At 38.4% G+C, this 15,164-nt stretch overlaps 1 protein-coding gene across 5 annotated transcripts in view; it reads left to right on the top strand.

Annotated features, from left to right (window-relative positions):
• Positions 1 to 15,164, top strand: part of CFAP70 (cilia and flagella associated protein 70) — a 127,161-nt gene that overhangs the window by 29,586 nt on the left and 82,411 nt on the right. For all 5 annotated transcript variants that reach the window (XM_032256343.1, XM_032256340.1, XM_032256341.1 and 2 more), the window contains 3 exons: positions 904 to 998; positions 5,062 to 5,161; positions 6,767 to 6,901. In XM_032256343.1, coding sequence (XP_032112234.1) covers positions 904 to 998; positions 5,062 to 5,161; positions 6,767 to 6,901 — 330 coding nt within the window. The remainder of the gene's footprint in view (positions 1 to 903; positions 999 to 5,061; positions 5,162 to 6,766; positions 6,902 to 15,164) is intronic.

The following is a 15,164-nucleotide window of genomic DNA, read 5'->3' as shown; positions in this document are numbered from 1 at the left end:
ACCCAGGCAGGAATGCAATGGTACGATTATTGAGGCTCATTGTAGCCTCAACCTCCTAGGCTCAAGCGATCCTCCTGCCTCAGCCTCCTGAGTAGCTGGGACCACAGGCACATGCCACCATGCTCAGCTAATTTTTACATATTTTTTTAGAGATGGAGGTCTCACTTTGTTGCCCAGCCTGGTTTGAACTCCTGGCCTCAAGCAGTACTCCTGCCTTGGCCTCCCAAAGTGTTGGGATTACAGGTGTGAGCCACTGCACTGAGTCTAGTTTTTTGTTTTTTCTTTTTTTAACCCCAGATGATTTTAATATGGGTCTAGGGTTGAGAATCATTGATTGAGGTTATGTTAGTCAGTATTTGGATCTTAGTACCGGATCGATGTAACTATTATATATGTAATTTATCTTATATACTTTATTAATAATAAAGTACCCATAATTTTAAGGTGGTGGTAGTAGTTGCAATAATAGTCATACTTACAGTAGCAACAGTAGTAGTAGGAAAAATGTTGTGAACAAATCCATTAAAAGAATGCCTTGCCGGGCGCGGTGGCTCACGCCTATAATCCCAGCACTTTGGGAGGCCGAGGCAGGTGGATCACGAGGTCAAGAGATCGAGACCATCCTGGTCAACAAGGTGAAACCCCGTCTCTACTAAAAATACAAAAATTAGCTGGGCATGGTGGTGTGTGCCTGTAGTCCCAGCTACTCAGGAGGCTGAGGCAGGAGAATTGCCTGAACCCAGGAGGCAGAGGTTGCGGTGAGCCGAGATCGCGCCATTGCACTCCAGCCTGGGTAACGAGGGAAACTCCGTCTCAAAGAAAAAAAGAATGCCCTATAGATGGAGCAGAATGAAATCATGGCACACATACAGAGAACAGAAGTCTCTATCTTATATTTTACAGGACAGGGAATTTAGGAATCAAGCAGAGTGCATAAAGAAAAGGATTATTTGGGACTTGGAAAGTCGCTGCTACCTTGATCCTCCTGCAGTGGTCAGGTAAGAAGAGGAAGGAAGTATGTCTAATCCACAAAGGCTTATAAGTGGGAAGAAATGTTACTTTTGTTAATTTTATTTATATTTGAGTTAAGGTGATTTTCAATTGAGACTTTATTTATCACATCTGTATGTTAGAGTGATGTTGTGTTCATCTGCTAATAATGGAAACACCCAGTGATGGTGGTTTAACCAAGGTGAGTGCTTACTCCTCTTTTATATAAAAGAAGTCCAGCTGATGCCAGCACTTTGAGAGGCTGAAGCAGGTTCAAGACCAAACAAAGCAAGACCCTGGCTCTACACACAGACACACATACACACAGACACACACACACATACACACACACACACACAAGACCAAACAAAGCAAGACCCTGGCTCTACACACAGACACACACACACACACACACACACACACACAGACACACACACACACACACACACACACACACACACACGCACACGCTATCCAGGCTCCATCTTTCTTTTTGCTCCACCTTCTTTAATATGTGAGGTTGTCTTATGGTCCAAAGCTGGCTGCTGTAGCTCCAGCTTGCAGACTCACATTTCTGGCAGAAATTTAGAAGAGGAGAATGATTATGGATAAAACAGGACACATGCTGGCTATCTTAAAACCTCTTGTGTAACCTTCCTGGAATCTGGCAACTTCTGTTTACATCTCATTAGCCAACCTCTGGATGCAAGAAGGCTAGACAATAAAGTATTTTAGTTGAACACATTGTCACCCAGGCCAAATCAAGATTTAAGTGCTAAAGAACAGATATGCTGATATTGTGTAGGTAACTATCAGTCTTGGTCACACTGACCTGGTCATTAGGTAGAGATGAGAATTGGGGAATTATCAATCTATACGCAATCTGAATGAACAACTCTGACTTTAAAAAAAAGGATAGTCTGTTTTTTTAGAGCAGCTTTAGATTTATAGAAAAACTGAGCAGAAAAAATGAGCAGATATTTTAGAGTTTTTATATACCCCTGGTCCCCCACTTGGTCATGGTGTATAATTAATTATTTTTGTACATTGTTAGTTGGATTTGCTAATATTTTATTGAGGATACATTGTTGCCATTATTACTTTGAACAAATAGTTATTGGATCTATTAAGAATGAAAAACATGAAAAAATTTATTTTACCTTCATTTATGACATTTCCTGATGCTCTTTTTTATGTTGATACAAGTTTCTGACTCATTTTCCTTCTCTCTTAGAGAAGGAAACTTATAGCATTTCTTGTAACGCACGTCTCCTTGCCAGAAACTCCTCTAATTTTTATTTGTTCTAAAAAGAGTTTATTTCTCCTTCACTTTTGAAGGGTAATTTTAGTAGGTACAGAATTCTAAGTTGGTGGGTTTTTCTTTCACAGCTTTGAATATATTTCTCTATTCTCTTTTTCCTTCATGGTTTCTGAAGAGAAGTCCAATGTATTTCTAGTCCTTGTTCCTCTATAGGTAAAGTGTTTTTTCCTCTGGCTTTTTTTTAAGATTTTCTTTTTTGCAGTTTAAAAATGATATGCCTAGATAAAGTTTTTTGTTTGTTTGTTTTTGTACTTAGTCTACTTGGTATTCTCTCAGATTCCTGGATCTGTGGTTTGGTGTCCGTAATTAATTTTGGAAAATTCTCAGCTATTATTACTTCAAATATTTCTTGCTTTTTTTTTTCTTTTTTTTTTGAGATGGAATCTTGCTTTGTTGCCAAGGCTGGAGTGCAGTGGCGTGATCTGGTCTCACTGCAACCTCCACCTCCCAGGTTCAAGTGATTCTCCTGCCTGAGCCTCCCTGAGTAGCAGGGATTACAGGCGCCCACCACCATTCCCGGCTAATTTTTGTATTTTTAGGAGAGACGGGGTTTCACCATGTTGGCCAGGCTGGTTTCATACTCCTGACCTCAGGTGATCCACCCACCTCGGCCTCCCAAAGTGCTGGGATTACAGGCGTGAGCCACCATGCCTGGCCTACTTCAAATATTTCTTCTGCTCTTTTCTTTCTTATCTTTCTGTTATGTCTAGTTACACCGTTTGTAATTGTTCCACAAGTCTTGGATATTCTGTTATGATTTTTTTTTCCTTTGCGTTTCAGTTTGGGGCATTTCTATTCACATATACCCACGTTCACTGATTTTTTTTTCCTTAGCGATGTCCAGTCAGCTGATAAGCCCATCAAATGAATTATTCATTTTTGTTTGTGTTTTTGATATCTAGCATTTCCTTTTGATTCTTTCTTAGAGTTTCCATCTCTGCTAACATTACCTGTCTGTTCTTGCATGTTACCTACTTTTTTCATAGGAGTCTTTAACATAATCATAGTTAGTTTAAGTTTCCTTTCTGATAATTCTAAAATCTATGTTGTATCCTAGTCCAGTTCTTATGCTAGCTTTGGCTATTTGGACTGTATTTTTTCTTGCCTTATAGCATTCTTCATAGCTTTTTAATTTGAAAGCTGGACATTATGTATTGGCTAATAGGAATTGGGGTAACTAGTATTTTTAGCGTGAAGTTTTATGTTAATCTGGTTAGAAGCTGGGTTGTGTTTCTTGTTTGTTATAGTTTTAAGTGCCAGAGGCTTCAGTTTCCTTTTCCTCCCCCCACCTCCCCTGTTATCTTTGGATTTGTCCAAGAACTTCTCTAACAGAGTGGTTTGTAGCCCTCTCAGTTGTAATTCATTGTTATTATGTTGAAACTCTGTTGATGTAGTGGCACATTGTTGGGAGGGAAGTATTTTATATATAACCTGTGATTAAGTCTCAGCAAATAGGTTTGGGTCCTTGGGCTGTGACTTTCAGAAGTGTTTCATAATCTTTTTTTTTTCTCCTATCCTTATGGAAGCAAGACAGGTTGGAGTTGTCTAAATTCCCTTCCCTGAGATCAGATGAAGATCTGGTAAAGTAGTTTACCTTAGGTCAACCCTTTGATAGGAAGAACACTGTGGCCATATTTCAAAATGGTTACTTTTCTTATCTTCCTGCCTGAAATATGAGGGTATTTTTCTTCCATCTTTACTGTGAGAACGTGGTGAGGCTCCTGGATTTAAAACTTATGTTAAGTGTGGGAACCCTTAACAGTGGGCCCTTGGAGTTTTTAACTTCCATCTAGTCCACTTAACTTCCATTCAGCCTATAGCAATTTGTCAAAATTACCATTAAACTATTTCTACCAGTTACCGGCACCACTGGCTTCTGCTGTCTTTAAGCTGATTGCAGCTGTGATCTTCTGTATTTTCCTGTCTCCCTCAATTTTAGGATAGCAGTTTTTGCCTTATGACCTCAGTTCTATGATGGATCTGAGAAATGTTGTTTATTTCCAGTTGATCAACATTTTTCTTGTTGTAAGGACAGGAGGGATTACTTCAAAGCTGGAAACTGGACACTATTTTCACCGTAGAAATAAACAATTTTATACCATTTGTAAACTTGTCTCATTATTTCTGTAGAATAAATCACTAGAAGTGGAATTTATAGTCAAAGATTATGGATTTTTTAAGGTTTTTAAATTTATGTTTCTAAATTGCTCTAAAAATGTTCAATTTGCCTCTGCTAGCAGTTGAGCAGAATTATTTTTGGAATGTTATAGATATGGGAAAGTTTTAAAAACCACCAAACTAATAAGCGTTTTTTTTGTTTTGTTTTGTTTTTTTCTGGAGTCAGGGTCTCACTCTGTGGCCCAGGTGAGAGTGCAGTGGCACGATCACGACTCACTGCAGACTTGACCTCTTAGGTTCAAGCCATCCTCCCACTTCAGCCTCCCCAAATAGCTGAGACCACAGGTATTTGCTGCCATGCCCAGCTAATTTTTTTTTTTTTGTATATTTCATAGAGATGGAATTTTGCCATGTTGCCCAGACTGGTCTTGAACAGCTAGGCTCAAACCGTTTGCCTGCCTCAGCCTCTCAAAGTGTTGGCATTTACAGGCGTGAGCCACTGAGCCCGGCCCCCCAATTTTTATATGTGTATATTCTATATTACTTTCTGAAAGAGAATATTTCCATTTAACCTAAATTATACTGACTTTAATTTTGCATATAATGCTAATGGATTGATTCTTGATTTGCAGTTTTCAGAAGCGAATTGCCGATTGCCGGCTTTGGCCTGTAGAGATCACAAGAGTTCCTCTGATTGCTGTATCCAAAGGGAAAGCTGGCAAAACTGAAAAGGTAAATATGGCCCCTCAGAAATATTTATATAAGAAATGTAGTATCAGACTCAACCTGTTATTCTGCTTCAATTCTGATACCAAAGAAAATGTGAACTAATATAGCTGTTTTCCCTAGGGTGACTTGCTCATCCTGATTTGCCCTGAACTTCATTTGTTTTAGCACTGAAAGTCTCATTCCCAGGAAACTCCTCTGTCCTGGGAAAACCAGGATTATTGGCCACCCTAGTTCCCCATTGTTCACGAAAAACTCTCTAGGCTTTTGTTACCAGATACCCTATTTCTCTTTTGCCCTTCACAATAGTTTCACTATAGGTTAAACTTACCTACTTAAAATGTTTAAGCCTGCTAATTAGTGTAATAGGGATCTTAGATATACTACTATTTTGAAAAGGTACAGCTTTGATGAGCCTAGTACCTATTATCTATTGTTTTAAAACTGTGCATGTCTGGTCTTTTCTGCTTGTTCATAAACTCCTGGAGGGTAGGATGTAGTAGACTGATTTGTATTCTCCACAGTACCTAGCATGATGTATGGCAAATAGTAGATACTTAATAAGTATCTGAATTGTTTCGTTGACTTTAAACATAGGCTTTTTGCATAATAAAAATGCTACTACTATATACCCATTTCTCCATTTGTAGTATATAATAAGTATTGGCTAACTTTCCTTAGATTGCTAAACTATATGTTATCACATGAACATATGACTTTTAAATCTAGTTGCTAATTATTATAATAGGTGAAATCAAAGAGATTACTTTTATGCTTGGAATTAAATGTGTTTTCTTTCACAAAACTGATTTTTTCCTTATAAAAATTTTCTGTGGCAAACAATACAACCATTAAAAATGCTGTTAAGATATATTTATTAACACGTTCTTCATCTTTGCAATGAGAATTTAGATGAGATCAAGTATGGTAAATATAGGACAGGAGACTGTCATTCATCTGCTTTCATCCATAGCAGGTAGTGCTAATCTATCAAGGCATTCTTTGCCTTTGAACCCAGATAAATACACAGAATTTTTCTCAACCAACCATGCTAAAACACCTCCACCAATTAATGAGAATTGAGATATAAGTTAAAGCCTATTTGTCATCACTGGTCCAGATAATTTGTAAGGCCCCTTTTATTTGTATGAGTCTGTGAACTAAAGCTAAAAGCCATAGCTTTTGATTTTTTATAAGTTTTTTGTTATTGTTATTATTGTTGCTTTTTATAAAGCTTTACTTTCTCCTAAAGCTTTTTTATAAAGCTTTACTTAACTTTCTCAAATTAATTAATCAATTAATTTGAGTATTTAATTAATTTGATATTTCCTGAGGTTCTTTTTAACTTGATACAAGTGTCTGCTTGTATCAACTACTGCTTTTATTATTAACAATGTTTGTATGCATTATCTCAGTGATCATCATATTATTAAACCCATTTTGAAGATAAAGAAGGCCCAAAATGTCTTATGGTACTGGCCCAAAGTCACATAACTGGCTAAGTAGCAGAGTTAGTTTCTAAAACCAGGCCTTTGAACTGCTGAGTCAGAGCTCCATACCTTATACTGTATTGCTTATAGCACTAATAACTCTCTGGTTTTATTCCTTTAGACTGATGAAGAAGGTCAGCTTTCGTTTCATGGTGTGGCTTATGTTAATATGGTCCCATTGTTGTATCCAGGTGTGAAGAGAATTCGGGGAGCTTTTCAGGTTTACCCTTACCTAGACAGTGTAGTCCATGAAAAGGTAAGAAAAAATTGCATGAAAAGCATCCTGGTAATTTATCATTTATATATGTGTTTTCTTGCGTCTTTAGTATACATGTCTTTGCAATTGATATTTAGAACCAGTTGGTATACTAGGATATTAAATATATAGCTTTTTTTTTTTTTTTTTTGAGACGGAGTTTCGTTCTTGTTACCCAGGCTGGAGTGCAATGGCGCGATCTCGGCTCACCGCACCCTCCGCCTCCTGGGTTCAAGCAGTTCTCCTGCCTTAGCCTCCTGAGTAGCTGGGACTACAGGCATGTGCCACCGTGCCCAGCTAATTTTTGTATTTTTAATAGAGACTGAGTTTCACCATGTTGACCAAGATGGTCTCGATCTCTTGACCTCGTGATCCACCCGCCTCGGCCTCCCGTAGTGCTGGGATTATAGGCATGAGCCACCGCGCCTGGCCATATATAGCTTTATAATCATTCTGCATTGGACCTTAAAAAATTTAGGACAATGAAAAGGCAAAAACTGAAAACAACGTAAATATCTATCAACAGGTGAACAGAGAACACAGAAAACAAATTGTGTGGTTCCTCTGTACAATGGAATACTATTCAGCAATAAAAAGGAATGAACTAATGATACATGCAACAGCACGGGTGAATCTCAAATGCATTGTGCTAAAAGAAAGAAGGCAGACAAAAGAGAGAAAAGAGAGTATTTTTTTTTTTAAAGAGATATGGGTCTCAGGAGTGCAGTGGCACAATCATAGCTCACTACTGCCTCAAATTCCTAGGCTCAAGGGATCCTCCTACCTCAGCCTTTTGAGTAGCTGGAACTACACCACTGTGCCTGGCTATTTTAAAAAATATTTTTTATAAAGACAGGGTCTTGAAAAGTACATTCTATATAATTACATTTATATGCAATTCTGATAAGGTAATTGATCTATATTGGTAAAAAGCAGATTAATGGTTACCTGGGAACAGGGATAGAAGGAGGGATGGATTGCAAAGGAATGAGAGGAAAATATTAGGGATGATGGAAATGATGGTTATCTTGATTGTGGTGATGGCTTCATAGGTATACACATATGTCAAAATTGATGAAATTGTATACTTTAAATATGTTTAGTTTATTTTTATTGTACTTCAATTTTACCTCAATAAATTTGAATACAAAACTTTTAGCATAAATGTTGTGGCTGGGTTTGGTGACTCACACCTGTAATCCCAGCACTGTGGGAGGTAGAAGTGGGTGGATTGCCTGAGGCTAAGAGTTTGAGACCAGCCTGGCCAACATGACAAAATCCCATCTCTACTAAAAATACAAAAATTTGCCGAGCCTGGTGCCTGTAGGCAGAGGTTGCAGTGAGCCAAAATTGCACCTCTGTACACCACCCTGGATGACAGAGCAAGACTCTCTCAAAAAGTATATATAAGAAAAAGAAAAAAAAGTCTGTTAAGTATGGAAAAACCGAAATCCATGTGGTAATTAATGAACTAGAATTTTTTTTTCCATTTTTAGGTGTTAAAATGTTAAAATCATATATATGTATTCAAGCAAAAAGGCAGTTTTATCATGTTGCTTCCCAGCAGAAAGTGAGGCTTTGTAAAACACACAACAATAACAAAAATGTACTATTACGTCACTGTTATTGGGACAGCTATTTTTCAACAATAAATTCATGAAAACCCCATCATCTAGTTGTAGATGAATAGTAAACTGTTTGTACAACAGTATCTTTTGAACTAGAAGTCACATTTGTAGGAATTTATTTACTTATTTAATTTTATTTTTTTTGAGAGGTGGAGTTTCACTCTTGTTGCCCAAGCTGGAGTACAATGGCATGATCTCGGCTCACTGCAACCTCCACCTCCTGGGTTCAAGTGATTCTTCTGCCTCGGCCTCCTGAGTAGCTGGGATTATAGGCATGCACCACCACACTCAGCTAATTTGTTGTATTTTTAGTAGAAACTGGGTTTTACCACGTTAGCCAGGCTGGTCGTGAACTCCTGGCCTCAGGTGATCTGCCCGTCTCAGCCTCCCCAAGTGCTAGGATTACAGGTGTGAGCCATTGTGCCCAGCCAGGAATTTATTTTAAGGACATAATTTAATAAGTTCAAAAATCTCATATTTATGAAACTTTTTGAAACCTATGATAGCAAAAACTAAAATAAGGTTAAATGTTTACTAATAGAGGAAGGCTTAGTAAATCATAGTAAATAAAAAGGATGAAATGTGTAGCCATTAAAAAGGATAATTATTAATGCTTTATAGGCCTGGTATCATGGCTCATGCATGTAATCCCAGCACTTTGGGAGGCCGAGGCCGGCGTATTACAAGGTTAAGAGATCGAGACCACCCTGGCCAACATGGTAAAACCCAGTCTGTATTGAAAATACAAAAATTAGCTGGATGTGATAGCACACACCTGCAGTCCCAGCTATTCAGGAGGCTGAGGCAGGAGAATCGCTTGAACCAGGAGGTGAAGGTTGCAGAGAACGGAGATGGCGACTCTGCATTCCAGCCTGGCGACAGAGCGAGACACCATCTTAAAAAAAGAGAAAAGGATTATTAATGCTTTATAGATAGTTAAATGGGAAAGAAGGCTGGGCATGGCGGCTCACACCTGTAATCCCAGCACTTCAGGAGACTGAAGTGGGAGGATCAGTTGAGCCCAGGAATTCAAGACCAGCCAGGGCAACATGGTGGGACCCCATCTCTACAAAATTGTTTTGTAAATTAGCAGAGTATGGTGGTACATGCCTGTAGTCTTAGTGACTCCAGATGCTGAGGTAGGAGAACTGATTGAGCCCAGAAGGTCAAGGCTGCAGTAAGCTCTGATCATGCCTGAGTAACAGAGTTGACACCCTGTCTCAAAAAAAATTAAAAAAAAAAAATGACAGAGAAGAATGCAAAAATGTTACATATAACATAGATCAAAATAAATTTCAAATGAATTTATTAAAATAAGTTAAATGTGGCCAGGCGCAGTGGCTCACGCCTGTAATCCTAGCACTTTGGGAGGCTGAAGCAGGCACATCACAATGTGAGGAGATCAAGACCATCCTGGCCAACATGGTGAAACCTTGTCTCTACTAAAAATACAAAAATTAGCTGGGTGTGGTGGCGCATGCCTGTAATCCCAGCCGCTTGGGAGGCTGAGGCAGGAGAATGGCTTGAACCAGGGAGTTGGGAGGTTGCAATGAACTGAGATCGTGCCACTGCATTCTAGCCTGGAGATAGAGTAAGACTCTGTCTCAACAAAAAAAAAGAAAGAAAGAAAAAGAAAAGTTAAATGAGGATTAATTAAAGATACAAATAAAGAGAAAATTTCCTAGGCTTCAAAGCAATGAAAAGTATAAAAGAAAGTATTTTGTTTACCAAAAATGTGAAGTTTCTATATATAAAATAATCTTCATATACAAAATTACAATGTAACTGAAGAACTAGGGAAAATATTTGAATACACATCAGAAAGATAGCTACTATTTCTGAAATATAGTAGTTTCCTGAAAGATAGCTACTATTCCTGAAATATGGTAGTTTTTTTCAATCTAGAAGAGTAACAAACTTTATGCAAAGCACATGAAATAGTAGTTCACAAAAGAAGTGCCAGTGGCCAATAGGTATAAGAAGAGACATCTGGGGCCGGGCGCGGTGGCTCAAGCCTGTAATCCCAGCACTTTGGGAGGCCGAGGCGGGTGGATCACGAGGTCAAGAGATCGAGACCATCCTGGTAAACACGGTGAAACCCCGTCTCTACTAAAACTACAAAAAATTAGCTGGGCATGGTGATGCGTGCCTGTAATCCCAGCTACTCAGGAGGCTGAGGCAGGAGAATTGCCTGAACCCGGGAGGCGGAGGTTGCGGTGAGCCGAGATCGCGCCATTGCACTCCAGCCTGGGTAACAAGAGTGAAACTCCCTCTCGAAAAAAAAAAAAAAAAAAAAAAAGAAGAGACATCTGGCCTTATTTATTAATCAAGGAATTACAAATTTAAATAACAATAGTTATCATTTTGCTTAAAAAGCTTGACAATTATTTAAAATACGATAATGCCCATTGGTGGCAAAGGTGTGATAATGTTATAGAACCAAACTGATGTCTGCTCACCTAATGCAGTAAAACCACGTATCCGCACCAGGGTTTGCAGTGATAGAAATAAAGGCTTTCCTTGCAGGGTGCCAAGCAAGGAGAACCAGGCAGCTAAATTTTCAAATCCTGACTTCCCTATGGCTTTCAGGCAATGATTTTTTAAAGGCAGAGGTAAATTTCAGGAAAGCAGAAGCTACAGGAAAAATCATAAATAAATACATGCAAGTTACACATTGGTTTAAGCTTAAAAGGGCAGGATATGAGGCCGGGCGCGGTGGCTCACGCCTGTAATCCCAGCACTTTGGGAGGCCGAGGCAGGTGGATCACGAGGTCAAGAGATCGAGACCATCCTGGTCAACATGGTGAAACCCCGTCTCTACTAAAAATACAAAAAATCAGCTGGGCATGGTGGCACGTGCCTGTAATCCCAGCTACTCAGGAGGCTGAGGCAGCAGAATTGCCTGAACCCAGGAGGCAGAGGTTGCGGTGAGCAGAGATCGCGCCATTGCACTCCAGCCTGGGTAACAAGAACAAAACTCCGTCTCAAAAAAAAAAAAAAAAAGGGCAGGATATGTTGAAGCAGGGGTTGCAAGTGGTAGGTAGAATCAAAGATTTTCTGATTTGCAATTGTTAAGGAAGAAAGGCTTTGTTTAAAAATTGGGGGTCAGTAGAAAAATGTTAACTGGCTAGAGGGAGTGACTTTCTCCAAGCACCCCAGGAAGAAATTTGGAACAAAGGACCAGTTCAGTCTTCCCTTTCGCCTTAGCTGGGGTCTGATCCATTCAGCTGATCTGAGTGCAGTGCTGGGTAATCCTTTCAGTGGTTCCTCAGTGGGGTCTGAGGCTCAGAAAGACAACTCAGGGACATATATTAAGATGTTATATTTAGTTTCTATAAAGCAAACATCTCTTGAACTTTAACTTCCTTGGCTATTGTTTTAGACTACTATTACCTTCTTGTTTAAGTTACTTATTTATTTCTGGGGCTAGCTAGGTGCCTAGAATTTCTTCTGAAGGAACTTCAGAATTTTTCATTATTTCCATGCCTCAGGGGCACAGGCCTCTAAAAAGAGGATTCTTGCTCCATCTCTGTAAAACAACTTTCATTCACTGCTAGTAAAAGCATAAATTGATAAAAACTTTTTGCAAAAATATTTATTGTCCATATGTATTCAGAAGCTTGAAATACTTATATCCTTTCCAATAGGACTTCTACTTCTAGGAAACTATTTCAAGAGAATAATTGGAAGTGTATCCAAACCTTTCTACATGAAGATACTCTTGGTGAATCTGAGGGAAACAGTGTATCATAATAGAAAAGTTATGAGCTTTGATAACCCACTGAGGCAGCCTAGAGTTTGAATTCTGGAATTGCCATTTACTAGCTGGATGACTTTAGGCAAGTGACTAAATTTGTCTCACCTTTACTGTATTCATCAGTGAAATGGAGGCAATACTTGTTCTTAGAATTGTTTTACCTATTAAATGAGATGAAATTTATAAAGCACTAGGAATGTAGTTGGCACACAGAAAATTTTAGCTTTCACTTTTATTATACACATATGATAGGGGAATTTTCTGCATATATTAAAAATTACACTCATGAAAAATTTTAAAACATGAGAGAATGCATATCATAGTCTGTTAAATGAAAATCAAAATATAAATTTGATTACATTTTTTACAATAATTAAAATATATATAGAGAACATTGGAAAGGAAGAATCTCTGGCTATGGCCAAGTGAGGAGGTTGACAAATCATTTTCCCACAAAAGCAACCATAAAGCTGGACAAATTGACAAAAAGCCATTTCACCATCCTTGAAATTGACCAAAAGCATCAATAAGCTGAGAAGTACTGATGCATGAAAAGCTAAGGAGTTTGAGGCCTTCTTGTCTAGGGCTTTTCTGCCTTCCCCACTCTCATCTTTACTCAAGAATACATGAAAGAATGATCTAGTGGGGGTGAGCTGAATGCCAAACCCCATCCCTACTCTATCTCATTACAATCATGATGGAAGGCAAAGGGGAAGCAGGCATGTCACAAGGTCAGAGAAAGAGCATAAAAGAGGGGAGGGTGGTACCAGATTATGTTTAACAAGCAGATCTCTTTGTAACTAACAGAGTAAGAACTCATTACTGCAAGGATAGCACCAAGCCATTTATGAGGGATCTACCCCATGACCCTGACACATCCCACCAGGCCCTACCTACAACATTGGGGATCACATTTCTTTTCTTTTTTCTTTCTTCCTTTTTTTTTTTTTTTTTTTTGAGACATGGTCTTCTCACTCTGTCACCCACTGGAGGGGGATCACATTGTTCAATATGAGCTTTCTAGGGGATAAAGATCCAAACTATATCAAAATGGCAATGTTGGTGGAAGGCAACCAACAAACTTGTAATGAGAGTCCCAAGAGGGAAGAGTATAAAGACATAATAATGTCTGAAAATATCCCACATTTGATGAAAGCATTAATTTACAGATCCAAGGAGTTCAGAAAATTCCAGGATCAGCACACAGAGACCCCAAATTTACACATTTTATGTAGTCAAGTGAAGGAGAGAGACAAAGAGGATATCACGAATGCAACAGGAGAAAAACAACTCATCACCTACAGGGGAAAATCAGTATGGTTAATTGCTGATTTTTCATCTGAAACAATGGAAGCCAGAAAGCAATGGAATAACATACAGGTATTGATCAACTTACGACCTATGCAACTTACAACCATCCGACTTTACGACCACAATCGCTAGCCACGACTGCTCCGCGTCTGGCAGCGCAAACGTTGCCCAACTGGGCGTACGACAGTGCGGACCAGCTTCCGGCAGCACTACCATCTCTGCATGCATATAGCCGACTCAACTTACGACCAAATCGTGTTACGACCGGTCTGTCGGAACCAATCGTGGTCGTAAGTCGAGCACTAGCTGTATGTGCAATTCTGAATGAAACACACACACACACACACACACACACACACACACACAGAGCCAATCAAAAACAAAGGTAGGGCTGGGCACAGTGGCTCACACCTGTAATCCCAGCACTTTTAGAGGTAGAAGTGGGTGGATCACCTGAGGTCAGGAGTTTGAGACCAGCCTGGCCAACATGATGAGACCCTGTATCTACTGAAAATACAAAAATTACCCGGATGTGGTGGTGCATGCCTGTAGTCCCAACAGCTAGAGAGGCTGAGGCAGGAGAATTGCTGAGGTAGGAGGTTATAGTGAGCCAAGATTGCACCACTGCACTCCAGCCTGGATGACAGAGTAAGACTCTGTCTCAATTTAAAAAAAAAAAAGGCAAAATAAATATATCTTCAGATAAATCCTGAAAGAATTTGTTGCTAGGAAACTTACCTTGCAAGAAATACTAAAAGAAGGCTTTCAGCTTGAAAGGAAATGACACCAGTTGCTAACTTGAATCCATAAGAAGAAATGAGGATTACTTGAAATGGTTAAATATAAGTGAATATAAAGGAGTTCAGAAGTAGAACTTTTTCATTTTTACTCTTAACTTCTTTAGAAGACATGATCGGATAAAGTATTAATTATATTATTGGATTAACATATAGATTTAATTTATATTATAATAGCATGAAGGAGGATAGAATGGAGCTATGGTGGAGCCAAGTTTCTGTATTTTACCAGAATTAAGTTAGTATTGATGTGAAATAGACTGTGATTAGTTAGGATGTATATTGTAATCCCTAAGTAACCACTAAGAAAATTGTGTGTGTATACATATAGATATGTACATATATATATGTGTATGTATACATATTTATGTATATATCATATATATATCTCAACAAAGGAATTAAATGGGATATCACAAATATTTATTTAACATGAGATAGTTAAAGGAAGGACAGAACAACAAAAAAAACCAGATGACAAGTAGAAAACAAATAGCATGGAAAATAAAAATCTAAGTATTTCAAAACAATAATATGTAAGTGGTCCTAACACACTGATAAAAGGTTAGAAATTATTAAATTGGATTTACAAAAAAATCAAGATTCAACTATATATTATTTAAAGTAGACACACCTTAGATTCAAATACACAAAAGGTTGAAGTAAAAAGGTACAAAAGATATACTATGCAAACAAAAAATATAATAGCTGAGTAACTACAGTAATACCAGACAAAATAGTTTTTAAAACTAGAAATACATGTTACTGAA

The sequence above is a fragment of the Sapajus apella genome, unplaced genomic scaffold (assembly GCF_009761245.1).
Source record: "Sapajus apella isolate SASKATOON/1434 unplaced genomic scaffold, GSC_monkey_1.0 scaffold94, whole genome shotgun sequence".
NCBI classification, from domain to species: domain Eukaryota; kingdom Metazoa; phylum Chordata; class Mammalia; order Primates; family Cebidae; genus Sapajus; species Sapajus apella.
This window is presented reverse-complemented; position numbering and strand designations above follow the sequence as displayed.